Source organism: Anomalospiza imberbis, chromosome 3 (genome assembly GCF_031753505.1).
Source record: "Anomalospiza imberbis isolate Cuckoo-Finch-1a 21T00152 chromosome 3, ASM3175350v1, whole genome shotgun sequence".
Taxonomy (NCBI): domain Eukaryota; kingdom Metazoa; phylum Chordata; class Aves; order Passeriformes; family Viduidae; genus Anomalospiza; species Anomalospiza imberbis.
Window position 1 is genome coordinate 101,304,988 of NC_089683.1, and position 23,120 is coordinate 101,328,107.

The 23,120-nt window shown below is 42.1% G+C and overlaps 1 protein-coding gene across 5 annotated transcripts in view; it reads right to left on the reverse strand.

Moving 5' to 3' along the window:
* Positions 1–20,468, reverse strand: part of PLCB4 (phospholipase C beta 4) — a 185,911-nt gene extending 165,443 nt beyond the window's left edge. For 4 of the 5 annotated variants that reach the window (XM_068186061.1, XM_068186059.1, XM_068186060.1 and 1 more), the window contains exons 1-2: positions 20,377–20,468; positions 649–708 (exon numbers count right to left, since the gene is read on the reverse strand). Coding sequence is in view for 1 of the 5 variants with exons in the window: in XM_068186062.1 (XP_068042163.1) it covers positions 649–708; positions 13,105–13,167 (123 nt within the window). In the remaining 4 variants the exon portion in view is untranslated. Of the gene's footprint in view, positions 1–648; positions 709–13,104; positions 13,309–20,376 lie in introns of those variants that run through there. The other variant, XM_068186062.1, reaches the window with a different exon arrangement.
* Between the last annotated feature and the right edge of the window lie 2,652 nt (positions 20,469–23,120).

The following is a 23,120-nucleotide window of genomic DNA, read 5'->3' on the forward strand; positions in this document are numbered from 1 at the left end:
CCAGCTTGGTGCTTCTGGAAGAAAAGTAGTTTTCAGACAGCAGAAGCCAAAAGGGTAAGAATCCTTTATGCCAGTGGCATGGATAAAACTTTACTCAGACTAGAAAGAGAACATAAATTGGTATGCAAGTGACCCATCCGTGAGTACTAAAAGAAAGTAAAAAAGTTGTTCTCCACAAACATAAGGTGAGAAGAATCTTCTGGAACACAGAGACTCCAGAACTTATATTGACTTTGCTGCTTTTTTTGAATGGTTATCACTGGAGTTTATTTGGCCTGAGGGAGAGCACACAAAAGAACAATTTCTCCTCATCCAAACTTTCCAGAATGTTAGACTTCAAAAAGATAAGGCCTCTGAGAACTGTGAATACCCTCATCTGCCTGTGCCTGATCAACCTCACATGTACACACTTCCTTAATGTCAGGATATCTGGTTTCAGGAGAGCACAGCATCCTCTGAATTTGCAGTTATGATCTAAATTTCTAATAACTCCTCTCAAGAACCCCAACTGCTGCTTTTTCAGAACACATTTTTCATTGTACTGACATGGACAGTGCAGCATTGCAATGGTAAACCATATTTTAAACAGGAAGTAGATAATGTAGTAAAAAACAGAATTAAAATACTAAAAGAACAGAAAATGCATACCTTTTGAAAATCAGATTTTTTTCCGTAGAAATTCACATTGTAGAAAATGTCTTCCTTTCCCTTAAAAGAAAAAAAAAAAGCCTTAATTGTGCATATTCATATTTAATTACCTAATAAAATCCCAGTAAACTATTTCAAGACCTTCTTTTTCCTCCAGAAATAATTTCTCCTTATGGATCAGAATATTTACACTGTAGCAAACAAATACTGAGTGAGTTTTCATTTGAAGTTCATTTTATTTTGAAATTCCTGTTATTTAAGCAGAAGCATCATAGCTGCAGGTGACAGGAACACATGGCACCCATTCTTCCAAGCATTTAAAACTAGAAAGCAACACAATGGAGACTAAGGATGGAGCAGTGTGTCAGGAGCAGGGAAAATAAAGTATTTTATTTTGAGACATATAATCGGGTCTCTTTATCATCCTAGCTTTGGGTAAAAAGTAAATTATGCTATTGTTATTAGTGCTAGAATGCATTTCCTCCATTGTTTTGCCAAAACTTTGGAAGGATGAAAGCATCCACTTCTTCAGTCTCTCCCCATCTTTGGAGGGGAAGGGGCAGCACAGGGGCACGCAACACTTCTGTACCTCTGAGCAGTACAAGTGGCCAGGGCTGCTTTGGTGGTGTTACTTTTCACTCCTCTTTTTTTCAAATGCACAAACCCAATTGATTTCCATCTGTAAGACCTAAGTGTGAGACCTTAAAATGGACATGAGCACAACAGCCCTTCAGCAAGAAAAGCAGCAGGTTTACACAAACAGGAATGAAAATGAAAAGAGTGCTCAACAATGAAATCAAATCCAAATTCAGATTAGAAATCCATGTTTTATAGGAGACAGTATTTTGTTAAAAGAAAGCAAGTGTTTTCAGCATTATTGAAAATAACATGAAATTGACTGCTGCTTTTTCAAATGAATTTCTATCAAGAGCTCCTGCACATTAGATCAGAAGCTGTATTTTTCTCTCTTCCATCAAGCTTCCTCTTTCTTCCTTTATAGAAAAAATAAATTGAAGCCTAAAGTTGAGAACATCTCAATATCTACTAGGTGCATACACAGAATTAAATTTGACCTGATATTCTTCAGTTTTATGAGGTTTAAGTTTTATGAGAAGAAGAAAAAAATCTCAATATTAGAAACAGATTGCAGAAACAAGTGTCTCAGCCAAGGGAAGCCAGAGCATGTTGTGGGTCTAGCATTTGCTTTGAGAACTCATGGTACATAAAACGCCCCGAGTATGAGACCAGAGGGACCAAGAACCACAGCAATCACAATTACAGCAATGAGGGCAGTTCAAAAAAATGGTTTCCTCCTCTGTTGAATCCTCCCAAAGTTGCCAAAAACATCTATTAAAACAGAATTTGTTTCAAATCATAAATAGCAATGCTGAGAGGATTATGGCTACATACTTTGTTCTCATTAAATATTGACAGCATGCTCTTCTACTAAGAGACTACACGGTGATTTCAAATTTTTTTAAATTATTTTTTTAATACCTCAAACTCTTTCATTCTGCTGATGCACTTTCAGACTGACCTCAGCAGCTCGTAATTACATGACAAGATATCACTGGGTCTCCAGGACTTTGCAGCTTCACACAAAAGCATCCTTACACTTACTTCTGGATCAACTAGAGCCAGCTTCATGCTAAAATAAACTCCCTGTCCAAAACACGTCTGTGCTGGGAAAACAAAGACATGACAAGATTATTTTCAAGCATACAAACTGCTGTTAGTCTGCAGTGAGAGATACACCTCAGCCATTTTTGTTCCCTTGCAGCATGCAGTCAGATTTCAGCAGGGTTACATCAGCGTGGGATCCAGCCCAGCTCCCCTGGAACCAGGAGCATCCCAGCATCCCTAATGCACATACCAGAAACAGAACCTGCATCCCCACTGGTTTTAATCATCCACAGCTTTCTGGGCAGAACTGTCACGGGGCCCTGAAATTTCTCATGTTCCATGTAAACACATGAGTACAATCTCATAAATTTAATAAAGAAAATCAGTTTCTTTTTAGCTATGCAAATACCAAAAATCTCTCTCTCTGTCTTTCCACCAGTTAAGTATTTCTTCAGAAGCTTGTTTGTGTCCAAAATCTCCAGTGGCCCTTTCAGCGAGACTGTAAATTCTTTGAGGCAAACATTTAGAGCCAGAGTGAAGTCTCACTTGCAGAAACACTGAACAGCTTGTAATTCACAGTAACAGGACAACTGATGGAGGAACAGACAGTGGCTGTAGCCTCAGGTTTGCCCTTCATTCCAGAACTGGGTGTAAAGGCTAAAATACAAAACCCCCACAATTTTCATTTTTCCCATGTTCTAAAGAAAAATAAATATTTTTTTAGTGAATAAGCTGGTCTTAAGTACCTTGATGGCCACTTTTTTTTTGTAAAGGATCTTTGATTTGATGTTCCTCACTTCCTGAACACCTAACTAGATATCACAGGATTTCAGCTGAACCTGAACACCAAGGGAGGTGTAGAGGCATCAAATTCTGATGTGCCCAGCGTTCATTCTGGCCACAACACACATTTCTTCACTACTGTTCAGTAAGGCACAATGTGTTTCTTCACTTGTCACCTGGCCTTTGCTGTCACCTTAAATACACCCCATGGTTTTTCTCTCTCTTCTCAACCTAACCCCATTATAACCTACAAGGAAAAGACTTACTTTTCCAAAAGACCCAGCTGAATCATAATGATCCTTCATTATGGGAAGGATGGGCAACCTTCACCAAGACTCTGGGCTTGTTAACCGATTTTTATTCTTTTATTTTTAGTTTCAGGCAGAAAACAAGTTTTTATCCACAGGGATCCATCATTCAAGGCTCTTTTTCACCTGTCACTCTGAAATGCTCAGAGAAAATGACCTGACAAGTACACACTTCTGCAAGACTTTCCCATTGATGGACACTTGGTTACAGATAATCACCTCCTTGAGTTACCCAGAGTATAACTTTAGAATTCCAATAAGGACCTTTTGCCTCATTCTAATTAAAAGCGAAGTTCAAGTACCCAATTTAGAAAAGACCATTAGAGACTTAATTTAAACATGACAATTTTAGTCTGTCAATATACTGAAATGATCATTACCTACCAAACCTTCTCTCATTTTGTGCTGAAAAGGAATTTTGACCATAGCTCATTAGTTAATTTTAGATACACAACTATTAACATTTTTCAGACACGAATTGCCTGTATATCCCTAATCTGGATGTGTAGCTTCTAAAAAGGTCCTTTCTTTCTTTTTATTTTTCTTTCAGGATCTAGGAGTAAGGGAAAAAAAAAAAACAACAAAGCAAAAGAAGTGGCAAACACACAAGGCAAAAAGAAAACGTGAAAAATTCCCTGTCATTTTCACACTCGGGGGCAGGAAAGCACAGTGAGAAATGTGGTGTCAGCACCCCCTGCCTCCCAGCACCCCCTGCCTCCCAGCACCCCCTGCCTCCCAGCACCCCCTGCCTCCCACGGGCCAGGCTCCTCCAGCAGGGCCTCGCTGCACATCACTCACTCTCCTGTGAGGCTTCTGAGAAAGCCCAGCTCCTTCCTGGAGTGGAGCCTTGCCAGGGACATCAGGCTGTTGCTGCTGACATGCTCCACACATAATTCGGTGGCTTCCTGCTCGAGGCATTACATCATTTGAGCCTCTGGCATAACCTTCTGGAACATTTCGTGTGCTCACCCAGAGGATCAGCGGCATCTTCAGCTACCAGAGAGCTCTGCACCTTTTCTGCACTGATTCTGACCTGGATGGCACTGACTACAGGCACAGATGGCTGTTCATCCCAAGTAAATAAAAACTTGACAGTATGGCTCCCAAAACAGACAAAAGAAGCAGGTTACCACACAGTTAAACACAATTAATGGTCATAGGATTACCGTGATGGAAATCACTTTTGTAAACCACAGAATTCTATAAAGGGCTGTTGCATTCAGCTTCACTAAGTCAGAAACTTATTACTCAAAGAGAGCACACAGCCTCCTACCAGTACCACACACAACCCACCCCAGAAGTCCTAAAGCCTGCCTCCAGCCATGAAATCCTAAGTCAAGAGAGCTCTTGACTCGGGATCAATGTGCATATAACTAAATTGAAAGGTACAATCACTCCTTGATGTTTGCTGAGTAAGACTCAGGGCACTGCCCTCCTGAAACAGGCAGACTGTTTTCACAGAGATGTCAAGTACTTGAAGCCCAGAGATTCCATTCCATGAAAAGCATATCAATTGATAATAAAGTACACCCTCCAAAATGATGTGTAGATAATAGAATATTTTAGACCTTTTTCTACAGAGAATGAATCATATTTATATGATAAACCCCACATAATTTAAACCAAGCAATAAAAAACAGCAGCATTTGTGCAACATAGAACAGTTACTACAAACTCTTGTCAGTATGCAAATGTAATAGCACCAAGATACACAATCTGCAATTTGACTCAGAGAATTTCAGTGTGTCTTGGAGGTAATTATATACTATTCTATAGCTTCTGCACAGAATTTTACCTATGGTTTAGAAAAGTTATTATTCTTTCTTTTATCTTTTATTTTTATTTTTTTTCTGGGGAATTCTCAATTTTTAGTCACCTCTAGAAATTCTCTGGAACCAAAATCATCATGCTGCAGTTTAAGAGGTTTCCAATCTATGAAATTACTCACTGCTGATGAAAGCATTAACAATCCAAGACTTCATTTATAGCATTACAAAGAATCCAGGTCAATTATGGAAAAATGCTTTTACTCGGCTTGGGCCAATGAAATTAATTATTATCATAAAAACCTGCACTCCAACCAAGAGTAAAGTTTGAGGGTGTCTCACCATATTCAAAGAGAACAGAAAGGAAGGAACAGGCCTGGACTCCAACATGGAAAGTGGGCAGCTAACGCAGGCACTGGGAATCGTGCAGCAGGTGACAAGATGGGAAGAAGATGGATACTCCTTTCAGGCCAGCAAGCCAGCAGCTGCCAGCACATCATATCACCAAGATAAAATCTGTTGTCTCCAGGGAAAGCTCTGCATCCTCACATAAATCCTACTGCAGCCTAATAGTTCTCTTTGGGATGTACTCTGTGTTCCAGAAACTGGGAGCCTGCTCCTTGCCAACCTCGCTCTGAAATGTAGGCCAGCAGCTCTAACACGGCATGTTGTGATCTATGCTTTTTTATCCCAATCCTCCACAACAGCAAGAGAAAGAGATTAAGCAGCATTATTTTCCCCCCTGAATATTTCCTGAGATAATTACATACCATACTATGACACAAGATTATTTTGCACCGTGCAAAATAACATAGAATGGGCCCGTCATTTTATGGAAACCTCTTGGTCCCATCACTCTTGGGAGACTACATGGCTAATCATGTTGGGCATGCTAGTCCAGGAAAGTTTAACAGCAAACTCTTCCAAATGTACCAAGTAGATGCACTCAGATTACTTCTTCATACAATTCCCTTTTTTGGCAATCATATTTTAAAAATTATTTCATAAAACATTATTAATGACTAAAGCCATCTGTGTTTCTAGAGAACACTCCTTTCTATCCTTTCTTTCCTTCCTACTGGGCTGCACAGTAAAGATTTTTTTATTTACAACCACTTTTATGCCAGCAGATGTTACACCACACTAAACTGCTTTGCTGCAAGTTCAAGAAGAAAGTGGTGGGAAGAAGTTTACATAACCAGCCATCATCAACAAAGCAGGAGAGCCTGGCAAACCACAGGCCATAGTCATTTAATTCACACAAATCTCTCTTCCCCTTTCTCTCTCTGTTTTCCAATTTGTTTTAATTCCATAGGAGGATCTGACTGGTAGTCACTCCATAATGCATTGCAAGGTTTAAATGCCAGCAGCTTTTCTTGTCTTGAGAAAATGTACAGAGCTGAAATTTAATTACAACTAGTTCAAACGCACTTTTGTTTTGCTTCTACCCTCCTGGAACACATAGCCCGTTTAAAGTAAACATGTTTAGTCACTGGATAATACAAAGTATAAAAGCAAAGTTACACTGTAATAAACAGAGATACATTTTAAAACAATTTTGATTTCTTATCGCTGAACCTGGCTGCAACCAGCTAGCTGAAAGTGGCTTTACTGTGATGGAAATAGCGTGATATTTCAATACAAGAAAGTAAACATATTCTCCCAGATACTAGCACAGGAGTTGAAATTCACCCAAGAAAACCATTTGCATTATCGGTGTGCATTATTCTGCCCTAACGTTTTGACACTGAGTTTAAACATTAAGCTGGAGTACAATGCTTCTTTTTTAAACTAATGCAATTTCTTGGGGCAAAATCTGATATGGCCGGCCAGATTTCCTGAGTGCTAGTTTCTCCTAAGGAAAAAAGGAAAAAAAAAAAACCAAAAAAAAGAAAGGAAAAAAAAAAAAAAAGAATACATCAGCTTAATTTTGATTTGTCCAGTAAACAGATCAAAGCATTGCAGTTCTGCAGAGGAGGTTTACAAAGCCTCATTGTGCAAACATCCTGGGCCTGATGCTGCCAGCTGCACTGAAGCAAATCTCATCTGAAGGCAGCCAATGCTGGTTTGTGCTACATTGTCCAATGCAAAAATTTACACTTTAAAGGGAAGTCAAAATCTTTGAAGTTCCACTTGATCAAAAATCATTAAAACATACAGCTTGAATTTTTAGGCTGATCTTAAACACATGTAGCTGGAAATGTTTCACACTTCTATTCTGTTGCTTATATACCAAAAATTGTGTTCAGCTCTAGGCTCCTCCCATTCCAGTGCAATAAATTCTTCGGGTGAAGGAGCATTTTTAACAAATATGTACAACGCCTAAAAGAGATTCCAGAACCACTATTAGATCACTGAGAACTGCAAGACTGCAAAGTGTAAATAATTTTTAGCATAGCTGAAACAGCTTTCTAGATCTATGCTTTGTAAGATTGCAATTTCTGCCCAGCCCCTTCTATTTCTTTTCTTATCCAGCTGTGCATTTGAGCTTGTTCAGGGTTTGCTGTTTGCTGCCTTTCACAGAACACAAAGAAAGAGGGAGGAAACAGAAATAAACAAACTTATAAATTAGTTTTAAAATGTTCAGTGGTAGGCCTGATGTCCACAGCTACTTTGATTCTTTGCAAAAGAAAATAAGAAAATTCCTTTTTATATATCATATGGTTTTCACTTGAGCGTCCCCTTAAGCCAGCTTTGCTGATTCAGACTATGTCCATACCATTTTTATTGCCAAAACAATTAAAAAAAAAAAGAAAAGAAAAAATGTTCCTGAGTTATGTTCTGACTTAAAAGACTTACACAGGGAATCCTCAAACTTAGAAACAACACCAAGAAGAACATTGTCATTTCTGCTGCAAGACTGCTGTCAATGTCCATATGCAAAAAGACTGCTTGATAAGTACCCTATAACAGACTGTGCTTCTAAAATTGAAACTTTCCTCTTTCTGGGCTACAAATCAAAACTGGATCTGTTGCATAACAAAGGTATTAAAGATAATGGCCCCTAATACTGCATGGCACATGAGTGTGAGCAGTGTAAGCAACACCTTGCTCCATACATTACCCTGCACCCCTGGGAGTTGGACTGGTAGAGCATGGCCATGTCCCTGATTTGCTACATTTTGATTTCCAAGTCAAGGTCAAGAAGTAATTTACCAGATCCCTGTTGCTAACACTCATGGGCTGCAGGCTTTGGGGAAGTCATCTCGCCATGTTAAAAAAGGTCTCAACAATTGGAATATAAAGAGATTAAACAGTCTGAAAGCTGCTTTATACCCTTAGGTACTTCAGCACATTGAACTGAACAGCATGGATGCCATTTCTTTTTAACCTGCATATATCAGTTCTGTATATATATTCTAATTAAAAATGCTGTATTGCAGTGTATTCTCTCATCTGAGGTATCAGCAAATGGGCACCAAGCAGGTTAAATAAAAAAAAACAAACATTGGAATAAATACCATAAAATAAATAATGCAAGGATAGTCCCTGCCCCAGAAACCTTGCAATTTAGGCCATGAACAAAGAATCCTTAAGGGATCATACCAAACCTACCTCACATTCCTGAGCTGACATTTACATTGTGCTGTACTTCAGTTCATACTTTCAGGGCTGGAACTATGCACTTGTTCTGATGTGCACTGCTGAAATCTGCTCTGGATCTCGTGGTTCACAAGACAGTGAGCCTTCTTTTCAGGCATTATCATGACTTTTAAGGTAGATATTGAAAAATACCTAATCAGAACACTGTGGGTGAGAGTGTGCGTCATACTAAATTTAACCCAAGTCTTGCTTTAGATCAAAGAAATCTATTTTTTAAAGTGTGACCAGCTATGCCCATACACAAAAGACAGGGGGAGAGGGAAAGAGGACTAGGTGGTGGAATTACCAAAAGAATACCAAGCAACAAACAGCTTTCTGTCTGTGCCCCTCTCCTCCTGTGTCACAATGGGTTACCCGTCCTAACCCAGGAATACCACCGCTCCTCCTACAGGATCAAAAGTGTCCTGACTGCCACTCTTTGCTCAGCTAAATTGAGCTAAAAATTGGTTTTGAAATTATATCAGTCTCAACACGGCCATCTAAAATTCCACCAGTACCTCTCCATCCTTAAAAAGTGAATGCTTTTGACATCTGATCTTACAAACAAGAAAGCTTGAGCCAGCTTTGTGGATGTACGCTTTATTTTGGAAGGGATAAACGGAGCCCCATCGGATGTGGAGACCATAGGGAACAAATAAAGCTCTGAAATTAAGGTCTCAAATTAACTGTTTCACCTTCAAAAAAACACAGACTGATTAAATCAATCTCCAGCTCTGGAGGGCTGGGTTTGTGCACTTGCAGTGTGCTGTACTCAGGTCATTTTTTTTCTTCATACATGGCAAATCCCCCTGCCAATCCTGACACTATTTGGATTCTCATTACCTTTCTTTTGTTAGGTCAAATTTCAAGACAAAAAAAAAAGAAAAAAACAAAACCACACACTGTCAAACAATAAAAGAGAAGCTATTATCTTTCAGATATAATAGCTTTTTTCCCATTATTTTCCCTTTGAAAGGGGAAAGGAATGAAGCACTGAGTGGACAAACACCATTTCGGCCTATGAATCATCCCTGATAAAACTGCAGATGCACAAACCCAGTCACAACAGCATCGCAGTAAGAGAGAAAAGATAAATTTCAATAACTATCCAAAAGGCCCCTCAGATGAGGTAGGATGATTTTGAATCGAATTTTGAGATGCAAGACTCAAATGGACTCAGGTTACTTGCTTGCAACACCCACGCTCTGTCAACAGACACTGCTCAAATTGAAGAGCCAAATCTTGTTAAAATTATGTTTCAGTCACTAAAAGAAGTGCTAATTACCAGCTGGACTGAAGACCACCGAGATAATAAAAACATTCCCTGCCACAGACCTTTAGACAACATTTGTTAATTTCTAAAACCCAAGATGTGATGATAGCAGGAAGAGATGGAAGGAGGAAAAGGATTAATCCACTTTCAGTCATGTTTAAATAAGCCTTCCTTTAAATGATTTAAAATTAACTGAGAAACATTATCTTTTCATCAACTTCTACAAAAAGAAAGGCAGCCAGAAATTTATTTGTATAATTAATGTGGTATTCATGTACGCAGAAGCACTTTTTAATTGAAACTATAAGTTGGCTTTTCAGTAAGTGAAGGATTTCAGGTAATGGTTTATGAAATCAAGAAATATCACCAGAAAAGTGGTTATAATTTAAATTACCAGTCAGTTTTTTAAGGAAGAGATATAGCTCACCTAAAAAAATACCATAAGTCTACAATTTTGAAATGTTTACATATATAGTTTCATAGCTCCTAAAAAGAAAAGCAAAAAACAAACACAAAACCAACACCTTACTCTAATAATTACTTCTACTAATGCTTTGAACAAATGCTTCCACAGATCTTTCAAATAAACCAGGTGAAGCAACACAAGTTTTAAATTTCAAATTATTCATGAAGGTCTTCATGAGAATTTAAATGCTGGTAAAGGTTCATGCTATTCTTTTAGATGTATCCCTTTATTGAGGGAGTACAACTCCCTGACAGGAGATTGCAAGCAGGGGAGGGTCAGCCCCTCCTCCCAGGAAACCAGTGGCAGGACAAGGGGACAAGGTCTCAGCCTGCACCAGGGGAGATTTAGGCACAGCAAGGGTGGTTAGACACTGCAATGGGCTGCCCAGGGCGAGGTGGAGTCACCACCCCTGCAGGTGCTTAAGGAAAGTCTGGACGTGGCACTCAGTGCCACAGTGATGTTGGATCACAGATTGAATTCAATGACTTCAGAGGCCTTTTCCAACCTAACTGATTCTATAAAAATTAAATAATTCAAAAACTAAACCCCCAAAAAGACTAACAAAAAAGATGTTTCATATGTTGTAGTATTATTGTCTTCTGTAAACAACTGCACTTAGAAGTAAGAATGAAAATACCCAGCAAACATTCTGACACTAAACTACAGTGGGATGGAGCCAATTCCTTAAAACCAAATAATGTAACTCTTAACACAGCAATGCAATTTCCTCTGCCATTTCCACCTGTGAGGATCAAAAACTGTTTTCCAGCTTTCAAAAACCTCGAAGTGTCGCCACATTGCTCAGCACCCGAATCATGGAAAACCACTCAGAGAATCAATCATTTGATGATTCAAAATTACCTGAAAAACTACCTGTATGTTTTTCCAGATAATTTCAGATCAGTTCAGTTGATGTTTTTAACGTGTCAGATATTTGAGAGCTGCACATAGATCTTTGTTTTCACAATATTATTATTCATTTGTTCTACTGTGGGGAGAGGAGGTGGTTATTCCAGATTAAAGTGAGCAGTGTCTTTTCAATGGTAAATTAAAAATTAAAGCAGGATGAGATCAGGGAAGATTACCAGGCACTGTTTATAAACTGAGCATAACTGAATCAGAGGTATATAAATCACAGCATGCATTTCTTGGTATATTGATTCAGTTTTGAAAACTGAAGTGCCACAGACTTAAAAAAAAAACAAAAAAACAACAATAAAGCTCTTTTTTTTTTTCAGAAGTAACCAATTTCATGCCAATTCACAGCTACTCCTGTAAAGTATTGCTTTCACCTCATGTGTTTTAAAATACAAGAAGCATTTACAAAATAAATTCATGTGTTTGTATAGCAAAGAATTACTGCAAACATATTCTTTTGATTTCCCCACATCTGGAAGTGCAGTTAGGTTACATGAGGCTTTTAGTTCATCACAGGAAAGCTGTAAGAAACTAACAAACAGGAATCCACACAAAACAAACAAAAGTCATTACAACTAAGAACAACAACTTTTTTTAAAGAATGTTAAGAACGTTTAAGAGCATTTTTTTAGGTCTTTAAGAAAGAAAACCTCCAAAAAAAGTCCCCCAAAACCCTGAATCAATCAACTGGTAGACTGTCACCGCAGCCAAAACCCAACAGATCATCTTTTCTCTGAGACTGCAATCCAAAGATTTAGCACTGGAAATGAAGATACAGCAGAGAATATGAAGGTTTTTTACAAGATTTAGACTACCAGATGAAGGTCTAAGCAAGCTGTGATTCTTCCATCCACACAGGGACCACAGCTCTGTAGTACAAACTTCACTAGTAAGAATTCTTCTGAATGAGCTCAACCAGACCACAGGAGCTGAAGATTTTTATCCCTTCTATACCGAGCAAGCAGAAACATTCAATAAGAACAACACCCAGCATTTCTCCACAGTGATGCTCACCCAGCTCTCTAGAGAGGTAAAAGCAAAATGCAGAGGACTGATCCTGCTGTTACCCTTTCCTATCCTTCCAAGGCTCTGTGCACCTTTGCTCCCTGCTGGATGCAGACAGCTCTGTGACCATCAGCAGCAGCTGGGGTCACAGGAGTGCCTTTGGGGGTTCCCTCTCCCAAGCACACAGCCCATACATCCATCCACAAAAGCGCCCCTGCAGGTTACAGAGCCCACCAGCACCACACCAACTTATTAACTCTCCCAGTTAAGTACCACATGCTTCCTCCAAGGTGTCATTCTTCACTAGTTCCACAGGGAAGAGATGGCATTACTCCCATAAAAGCAGTGCAAATACTTCTGTTACCTGATGCAAAGACTAATTTAAGACATTTTCTAGTATAAAGACACACAGATGAAATGGCACAGCAACTATTTCTATATGGCTCTTCTAGTTAACCTCATGCTCTCGTTAGGATATCTCAAAGGAGACCATTTTATCAACATCTGTTTACCAAGCTTGGCACATATGCCAATTCCAGTACTTTCTCAGTTTGTAAAGAAACACAAACAAAAAATTAAAAGCATGCAGATCCAAACATGCACAGTACTTTAGGATGCATCCAAGTAGATAGGACTCTGCTTGAGAAAAGCAAAACTATACCAGTGACATGTGAATGCAGAAAAGCAGCAACCTGTATAACTAGGAAAAAACTTTGCCCAGTTTGTCCTCACCTGGGCCAAGGTCTTCTTAGAAGTTATGTCTCTTCCCAGCCACCTGGTACAGTCACAGGTCATCAAAAAGCTACTCTGTATTTCATAGCAAAAACCGAGACCATCAGCAAAAAGAACAGCCAGACTGCTACGTACTGCCAGATTTGAAGGGCTTGGGGAAAAAGGAAATGAGTCTCCGTATCAGTTCAGTCGCAGCAGAGAGATGCCAGGACCTTCCCGCGGGCAAACGCAGATGCACAGCGGGGGCTGCTCCTGCCAGCCCCAGACCGAGCAGAGGAGGCCGCCAGGCTCCCCGAGCCCCAGCTGCCCTGCCTGAGGGAATGTGGCACCGGCAGCACTCCGGGACACCGAGCGGCAGCTGAGCCTCCTCCCGCCCGGGCTGCCCTATTTGAGCCCTCTGTTGTTCTCCCAGGTCACATCGCTCCCCGCCCCGCGAAGCCCCCACCTTCTCCTCCAGCCCGGGGATTCTCCAATCAAAGCAGATAAGCGCATCATGTGAGGGATGGCAGACACGCTGAGGGGAATTTCCGAGAGCTCCGCCGCACCTGCAGCATCCACGGATACAGGAGATTTCCAGTGTGAAAACGACAAGCCAAGCAGGGGTGCCAAAGTATCCACGTTACCTGCAACTCACGGCTCCTATGCCAGACTGCAGCACCTCATTTACAATCTGCTCTGATATACCTGCAACCACATTCCATCTTCCCTTGTCATTTACTGTATGACCACTATTCCTAAGCGTATTTTGCTAGGGAAGCAGTACGCAAATAACACAGGCTGAAAGACCAGAAAGCAATAATTACTCAGTCTATTCTTTGCTGATGTCAGACATGCAGTACAGCTCTCCAAATCCACCAGAGCACCCAATTAATCTGCACTAATCCTCAAGAACTATATCTGAAAAACAAAGAGTAAAATCAAATCATCCAACAGCCTCTGCCTTGCCTTGCAGACACAGCACCGTGCTACCCAGCCTCTCCTTTAACACATCTGAGCTTCCTTCTCATTGCTGCAAACAAACCTACAGAGAATTCATCAGCCTCTCTCCACGCCTTCTTCAGAAATGCTTTTCTTTCCATGATCACGGTCCTTCACAGAAAAAATTATACCAATTCTGTTGGGTTCAACAGATCACGTTAGCCTTGCCAAAGAAATCACTCCATGGCTCAATTTCCTACTTCCCAATAAGGCATTCATATCCCATTTCAACACACACTTCACTGAGAAGAATTCTGTACGAATTATCCTAATTTGTGTATTTCAAAACAAGCGGGCTCTCACTGCAGCTATCAATCCCTTTCTTCCCTCTGTTTCCTTTCAGCAGTGGCAGCAGCAGTCTGATGGCAGAGATGGAGTCAAGCACCCTGGATCCAGCACACAGCCTCGGCTGAGAGGAGAGTACAGAACATCTGCACATGCAACAAGTACAGCAAATGCAGCAACATCAACAGTGCACATCCCAAGGAAAGAAAAACAAAGGGCAAATGTGAGAGACATGGCAATTTTAGGCATGGTAAATAAATATGTTCAAGGAGTAGAAAAATGGGAGCAGAAAAACCTGTAGAGTTTTGGAATGGTCTGCAAGATCAAGGAGGAAAAAAATGCCCCTTTGGTATGAGAAGTTCTTTCATCCCACCTATGTCATTCAAGACCACAGCTTACATCTCAGAGAACTCCCTTATTACTTGTTATTTTCCACATCAGCAGTGTTCACAGGATCATGGATACTCTAGGTCATTGGAATCCAAGAGATGCTCCTTATTAACCTTTCAAGTCCTTATTCTCTTTTGCCCCCTTTATTAGTCACTGAACTCCTGGCTGATTACTTCCAGTCTGCCGGAACATGTGTGCTCAGGCTGAATGCAAAAATTGTTAGAAAGGGAAATTTATCTGTGACTTCAAGAATAAAGAGCCTGCTCTCTAATACCTTTTTCATATCCATTTCCTCCTTACTAAAGTGCACCCAAAATTTCTGTAGCTTAATATATATTCCCTCTTGGCTGGCATATTGCTAGACCAGCTGCAGACATAAATTACTTCTATGTAACTATTTGATAGCTCGATGACATTTGTAAATTTTTTATCTTCATAATTTCAGATGGTGCTGCACGTAAAAATGACATAATACAAACACCAAGACTAGATTAAGACTTTTCAAGTAAATGATCTATTGGTACAACATCTGAGAAGGAACAATGTAGAGGATTTCATTTGAACAGACCTTTTTGCATCCAGCTTCTGTAATGTTACACATCTGCTCAAGGTCTTCTAGGTTGCAAGGCTGGCTCACAAAGGAAGTTACAATTTGAGAGCCCCAAAGTCAACTGAACAGAACCAGTTTCTTCAGAATTGAGAGGGCAGGGGCACTTTGTTACTTCAGCAACACCAATTTCAACCAGTCCGCAAACAGCCCTTACAATAGAGCACATTCCAAACAGGCTGTCTCACCTCATTTGCCTAAAGCTCCCAGTTATTGTTACTGGGGAAAGAACAGGCTCTTATTTTGAGGAAAGATCAGACAAGGGACTCTTACCTCTCCAGGAGAAGGGCCTCATGGTGTTAGAATTATACATCCCATATAAAATGGAAAGCAAGGCCCTAGTTTTGGATGTATGACAGCTGCCAACCAACTTTTTAACCTGCACTTTGATCCCTGGCTATTGCATACAGAAAGGTGAGAAACCCACTATGAGGAATTAAGAGCACCTATGGGTTATAGAATAGAATTTTTTACCAGGCAGCATGGAGCAATTGCATAAAGTCAGATTATGGATTCACCTGCAAGGTGGTCATGAAACAGGGGAGGACAAGGGATGCTCCACGCTGTATCCATGGTCTGTCTCTCCCACGACCAGCTATGAGCCACAGGTGGGACAGGATCATGACTGAGCTTAACAACACTCACTGGCAATGGAAAAGAACAGGAAACCACAAAGAGATACAAGTAACAGCCCCATGTGCCACAGAAGCCTACACCGTGCAAAAGGCAAGTAGCCTTAAAAGCTGGATACTTTGTACTTCTCCCTTTTCATGACCAGATACACCACATTAACCTAACCTTTCAGCGACGCCTGCACTGCTCCCCAGGAACAGGCTCTCTCCCACAGGAAGACTGACTAGTGCCTCTAAGAACTCTAAAGGTGAAATGAAACATTTTAATCATTCACAAATACCATTTATCCAAAACTAGTAACAAGGGAAACAGGATACTATGACTTCATATTAGGCTTGGAGGCTCTTCAGAGGAGAGGAAGAGGAAGGTTTTGTCTCATTCTTCTCCAAAAATCAAGATTCTTTTGCTGTTGCACAGGTACAACTTTAACAAGTACTTATTTCAGTGGCTGACATGTAGAATGACTGACTTGTAAGGTAATCTGACAAAAGAAGCCACAGCACTTCACTACCTCGTACAAGCTGATGTTGGTCTTCACAAGGAGGGGATGCAAGCATTGATTTCCCTCCAAGATCCCTGCAGGGAAGACATCAGCAGCCCATCACCCAGAAGTCTGCTGGAGAGGAATCTCTAAAGCCACAGCTGAGCTGCACCATCTATTTCTGTGACTTGCAGAAGCCGCTTGGGAGAGTCTTGCCCTCCAGACTGCAGATTCCCAGCATCAGCACCCTGAAGACAGTGGCGGAGGGGTTGTTCTGATGCTGCTTCCAATCTTGTGGCACCCTATTCCAGGCCCTCAGATACTTGAGCATGTCCTTCTGGAACAAGGAACTTACTACTAGGCCTAATGAATTAATTCCAGAATGGCTAGGAACCTGTCTTCTTCCACGGTTTCACAAGCCTCTTTAGCCATATTTACTAAGCTTCCAGAAAGCACTACCACCATAAAATGGATGAGGACCAGCAAGATAGATTTTCATAGCTTAGTGTTCACAGGGCAAGACGTAAGCAAAGCGGGATGGCTAATGCCAAAGCACAGTACCTTTGGTATTTATACCAGGGATATCCCATATATTCTAACCCTCTACAGGTCAGCTCTTTGGAATACAAAGTCCAAAAATCACATTCTTTTTCTGCAGAAGCAAGAGGACCAAAAAACCTGCTCCCAGAAAGTCCTGCCAAATAAAATTTATCTGAGCCTTTGATGCGTGCACATAGGTAATTTTGATGTGGTGCTATGCATGAATCTTTCATAAGAATAAGATGTCCTAAATAGTATAATCAAAAAACTTTTGAAGAGTTAACAGGCTGGATCATAAACACCTCCACTGTGTGCAACTTCTCCAGACATCAAAGAGTCTTCCCCAAACCAGATGCATGACATATCTTGCAAAATTAGTAAATGTACTCAAGCCATCAATTTTGCAATTTTTGAAGTAGCACAATGCATCTATTTATTAGAGAATGGAACTAAGCCCAGGCTGCTGATTAGCCATCCTACAAATAATGCTTATGCAACCCTTTGTAATGATTTCCACTAACAACCAACTGGAGATTTTATGACTTGGAAAATTTCACTTCTAAACCAATTTAAAACACTTCCCAAAATCTAATGGGACAGATGATTGAAACTACAGAGGAAACCAGCCTTCTCCAAAATCAATGAGGTACAATTTTTGTAAGTGGTCTCTCTTAGGTAAGATGTCTGCATTAAGTTTTGGTTCTCATTTCTAAAATTCTCATAAATACTCCTCTGTCCCTTCCTCCCTTTCCTCTAGAAAAGGGATTAATTCAATTTCAAGGAATATATTAAAACAGCAGTTTTAGACTTCAGTCTCTGGCAAATTATGAAGAGGAGGGAATAGCAATTGAGCTGTCAAAACCACCAAGGAAAGCAAACCACCAAACAATTTGAAAAGCCCATAAAAATGACAAGATAAAAAATGAAACAGAAATACAAAACAAGTCATCTTGATAAGCACAAAACTTACATCCCTAGAAGTTTTCAACACAGTATACCTAAGCCTGGTGAAAATGAAGCCATCAGTTCCTACACAGCTGTAACAAATACTTGACAGACTTCTAGCACAGCCCCAAGTTCACCATCACAGCCAGATATTACTGGAACAAATGCCCAAAGTCTGCAACAGAAGTCAGCAGTGTATATCAAGCCCAAACAACTTGCCATTATTTCTGAAAAGATGAAAATAACACAATATTTTGCGTGAAACATAACAGGGAAGTATTTCCTCTGTCAGTAGGGGAAATTCAAATGACTTCTCTTTCCTGCCCATTTTGGTCTTTCTCTCTTCCCCTTCAAGGTTCTGTCTTCCCTGCATTCTAAGAAAAAGCAGAGAGTGTAGGTTATGCATAAATTCGTGACAGAAAACAGTATTTTAGAACAAAGCTCCTATGCGTGGGTGCATGTCTTTAAAATAAAAGGCATTGTTACTCTCCCAAGTGCATATCCACAGCCAGCAATCAAGTCAGATCCTCACATTCTATTTTGACAGCCATGCAGTTATATTTTCACCAGGGGTTTGACTTTCCTATCAATACCTGGTTTTTAATGATATCATCAAGAGATTAATCAAAACCGACATGTGAAGGCACTGGTATTAATGGCTGTGGAAGAGAATTCTCATCCTAGAGCTCTGTAATTTAACTACTTCATAAAGTTACCAGTTGCAGGGAGGAATAAATCTGTTCTCAATTCGTATTGAGGAACTGTCTCTGCACAATAAAAAATTGCTTGTCTGCATATAACAATAATTCTTTTGTAGTATATGACACTATTAGGTACCCTTGATCTGGTGAAAGCCTGCAAGTACTGTGGTCGTAACACTTCCAGAAGTTGGAAGGAAATTAACCCGAAGTGAGTAGTATCAGCTTGCTAACACTGCTCAGGTAAACTCCAGAATATAGCCCTGAACACAAACGTGTTATGGAAGCATCTGCTCCATCCCCTAGCAGGATCCAAAATGCAACAATTTCCCCAGGACCCTCATTAACACCAATTATTAAACTGAAAATTCCATGGTGCAACAGCAAGCAAAGTTTGAGAAACACAGACATTATTTACGTATTAATAGAGGATGATGCACAGTTTACTGAAGATTTATACTGTGCAAGACTTTGATTCCATGTCAAATCCACCTTCCCTAGAGATGCATCCCCATGGACACTTTAACATTATATAAACTCCCCCTGAGATAATGATTATTCTATAACTTTCTAAAGTCATCCCCCTTTGGGAAAGTATTACCTAACAAACACACATTAAATACCTCACAAGTGCATTAGATCCCTGGGTTTCTACTAGATGATAGCATAAAAGAATATTTGTACTTTATTTTGAGATATTTAAAATAAAGAAGACAAGGCTGTATAACTGTAACTGGAAAGCATAAACAAGATTAAGTAACAGGTGTCTGACTGCACATAATTCAAAGTCGTGCATGGAATACAGTGCACAGCCTTGGAATGGGTATGGAATAGAAATGGAAATATTGCTTTTGCACCTTGCTTTGAAAATCACCAGTGTGTGATTTACAAATGTCTTGTAAATTACAACCACACAGACAGAGGCGACAGGAGCACTTGTATCCCCATAGACCTTTGTATATATATGAAAGAAAATAAACAATCTTCAAAGGCAAGCCTGCAGGGAATTAAAAAAAAAAAAAAAAAAAAAAAAAAAAAAAAAAAAAAGAAACAAAAGAAGGGGGAAAAGGAAGAAAAAAAACCCACTGCAAGAAAGTTATACTTAACTACACAGAAACATTTGTCACACCGCCCAGCACTGACAAAATCCGGATACACACAGAAAGTACGGCAGCGAGGATGAGGGGAGGGCTCCAGCCGCCAGGCGCACACACAGAGGGATCCACGCACGGATCCACACACGGACACGCGTGAAGGTGACACGCAGGCACACGCGTGTGCGCACAGCCCTGCGTGCATGTCGCACACAGGCGTGTGCGGCACGCAGACATGTCAGACCGATGTGACACACACCCATGTACCACAGACCCACATGCGTGACAGACACACACGTATGGCAGCCCGACAGGGGGTGAGGGACCCTCGCAGGTGACAGCCCCGCATGTCCGACAGCCCCACACGGGTCTGAGGGACCCACAGGGCGACAGACCCTCACAGGTGACAGCCCCACAGGTTGGTGGCAGCCCCCCACGCTCGTGCCCCTCCCTCGCGGCCGGGGGAGACCAAGGTTACGGCCCGGCGCGGGGGGCCCGGGCAGCGCCGCTCGCCGCCAAGGGCGCGAAGCCGCGGACGGAGCCGCGGACGGAGCCGCGGACGGAGCCACGGCCGCCCCCCGTCCCCCCCGCCTCAATGGTGGCCGCTCCCGCCGCCCTTACCTCAAGCGCCGAGGCTGCTTCCTCCTCTTCCTCCTCCTCCTCACGCTGTGCCAGTGTCTGTGTGTGTGTGTCTGTGTGTGCGACCCGCCCGCCCCACAGAGGCGGCGGCTCCTCCTTCCCCCCTCCCTTCCCTTCCCCTCCCTCCTCCCCCGCCGCCGCGCCCGCCTCAACCCCCGCAGCGCCGAGAGACGCGGCAGGGACGGGGGAAACCCCAGGGCGGCCGCCGCCTGCGCTGGCCGGGCCGGGCCGGGCCGCCGCCGGCTCCCCCCGCCGCCGCGCAGGGCTGCGGGCAGCGCATGGCAAGTGGGCGGCGGGGCCGCGGGCGCGGAGCTCCGCCCGCACGGCCCCGGGCGCGGAGGATCCGCGGCGCTGCCCGGCACCCGCAGGTACCGCACACGTGCCCCCGGAGGATGCCCGCGCCGGCGCGCCTCTGCTCACTACACGTATTGGAAAAGGGCGAGGAGGAAATCCCCCTTCCCCCGTGTGCTCCCGGGCTCCCGCCAGGCCTGCTGCTCTCCACGCTGCCAAAGGGAGAAAGGGGGTGTTGCGGAGGCCGCTGGAGGATTCCCAAAGTCTCGGCGTTTTCGTTTCAAAATTACAGTTGGACTCCTTGAGGTTTATTTGGAGTGCGCCTTGACGGAGCTCAGCGCACAGGCAGCGCGGGCGCACTCGAGCGCGGGATTCCCTCTTCCCTTATCCCCTGGCCAGCCCTTTCACAGCTCATGACTCCGCGAACCACTGCCATGGGCTGCCCTTGTGCCCTCCATGTGCTCCCCTCTTTCTGTCACCGTGTGCCCGGTCTCAGCTTTCCCCGTCTCCTCATGATTTCACGAGAAATATTTCCCCCCGCATCGAGGGAAAAAAAAAAAAAAAAAACAAAAAAAAAAACCAAAAAAAAAAACACCACCAACCGTGAAACGCCCACAAAACCAAACAAATTGCTGAGCTTTACAGGCGAAGCAGGTTCCCCATCCCTGTTCACCTGCAGCCTGCCCTCTTGGACTTTGTTAGTGAACTGTGGAGCTTGGACAGGTGGGACGGCTCCGAGGGGACACCGGTATCGAGAACTGGTGTCGGGAGAGGCAGCCAGCTACAGATAAGAAGTTATCCAGGGTGAGCTGAGGAAACAGTGGAGGAAAATCTGAAATAGTTTTGCTAGTCACAAAAACGGCGTCGCATTGCCATGAACTACTCGAGCCAGTAATGCGGTAGCCAAGATCTCAGGCTATGTTATCCTATAACATACACTGCACAAATCCAAGCTTGGAATGAGAGCTCCCATCCTGACACCAGTGCCAGGATGTGATTGAAAAAAAAAATATTCTACCTTCAAGAGCTGCCACCGTGCTCGTATCAAAGAAGTAAACAAAGGGGGGACTGAGACCAAGAGCAAGGACGACACGCGATTCCAGGGCCAGCCTGTCAGCCAGCAGACCTGCGGTCTGGGGGGTTCCTGTAAGCCGAGGCAAGTGCTGCGTTAAGCAGATGTTTGTGTTTGCTGAAGTATCCTCAGTTAGAAATTTCTCATGGGCACGGTGGCAGAGGCAGGGCTTTAGAAATCCACGAAGAGCAGAAAGGCTGCAGCCAGGGCTGGGTTGGGCGTATCACACCAAAGGAGGTGCAGGAAGGAAATAACAAAGGAACCTGGATGAGAAGCACGTGAGCTGGACGAAGGCCAGTATTTCTGGCAGGGCTAAAGGATCTAGTTAACAGGATATGGGAGCAGCAATTATAGCCATTAAAAATGGAGGGTATCAGCTTGAATGTCAGATGGATGGGGGTTAGTGAAGTGGTTTTTTTGCTTGTGGTTCCAAAGTGTTTGTTTCTAAATGAATGGGAGATGGATGCATTTGTGTGTATACAAATGAAGGGTTCCATGTCCTTTTCATTGATTTCTTTTCCTTTTCTTTTTGCCATCGGGCTGTATGTAAATTAAGTATGTTATTATATAAGTAGTAACAAAAAAGTATTTTAATTCCAGTGAGGCATAATAAGTTGCTCACTAGAAAACAGAATTGGATTCTTCTTAGGAATCCCTGCGTGGTTTGTCTTCAGCTCTCTAGAGCTGGCAGAGTCTGTAACCACTGACATTGTTATTCTGGTCCATAACTCTATCTGGCTTTTCCCATGATTTCTTATCTCCTTTTCCACAAAAATGGCTTCTACGTGACTATAGGTCATGGCTGCCTGCCTGTGCAAGGAGATTTTATTCCAGGGTAAAACTAGGCCTATTATCTTCATTACTGTTGTTCTTAAAACAGTTTTAGCAAAATGTAGGGACCTGAAACATTTAGGTAACTGCATCAAATGCAGGCAAGCAGTGGCATCTCAGAATTAGTGGAAGTATAGTTTCTTTAGAAAAAGCTGCTCTTTGTTCTTTCCCAAACACTTCTTCCCCTTCTGTCACTCCCTGACCTGGCTTGTTCACTGAAAGAAGGGCAGTCAGCAAAGGAACCCATGTCAGGACCCCAGGTCTGCGAGGAAACAGAGGTACTGACAATTAAAGTTTTTAACAGCAAGGGTTTTCCACACTAAACGGTGTTTAAAGTCATAGAAAGTGAGGCCATACAAAGGATCTGAAACTCTCCACACAGTTGCAAATGGCTGGGCCAGGCCTCCGTATCAAGATTAATTCCCATTTCTGTGAATTTTATTGTTGTAAACAACTCTGTTTACACACTTGGACTTGTAAATGCAGCACAACTGATGACAACAATTTCATCTTTGTTTCTGAACTGATTCCC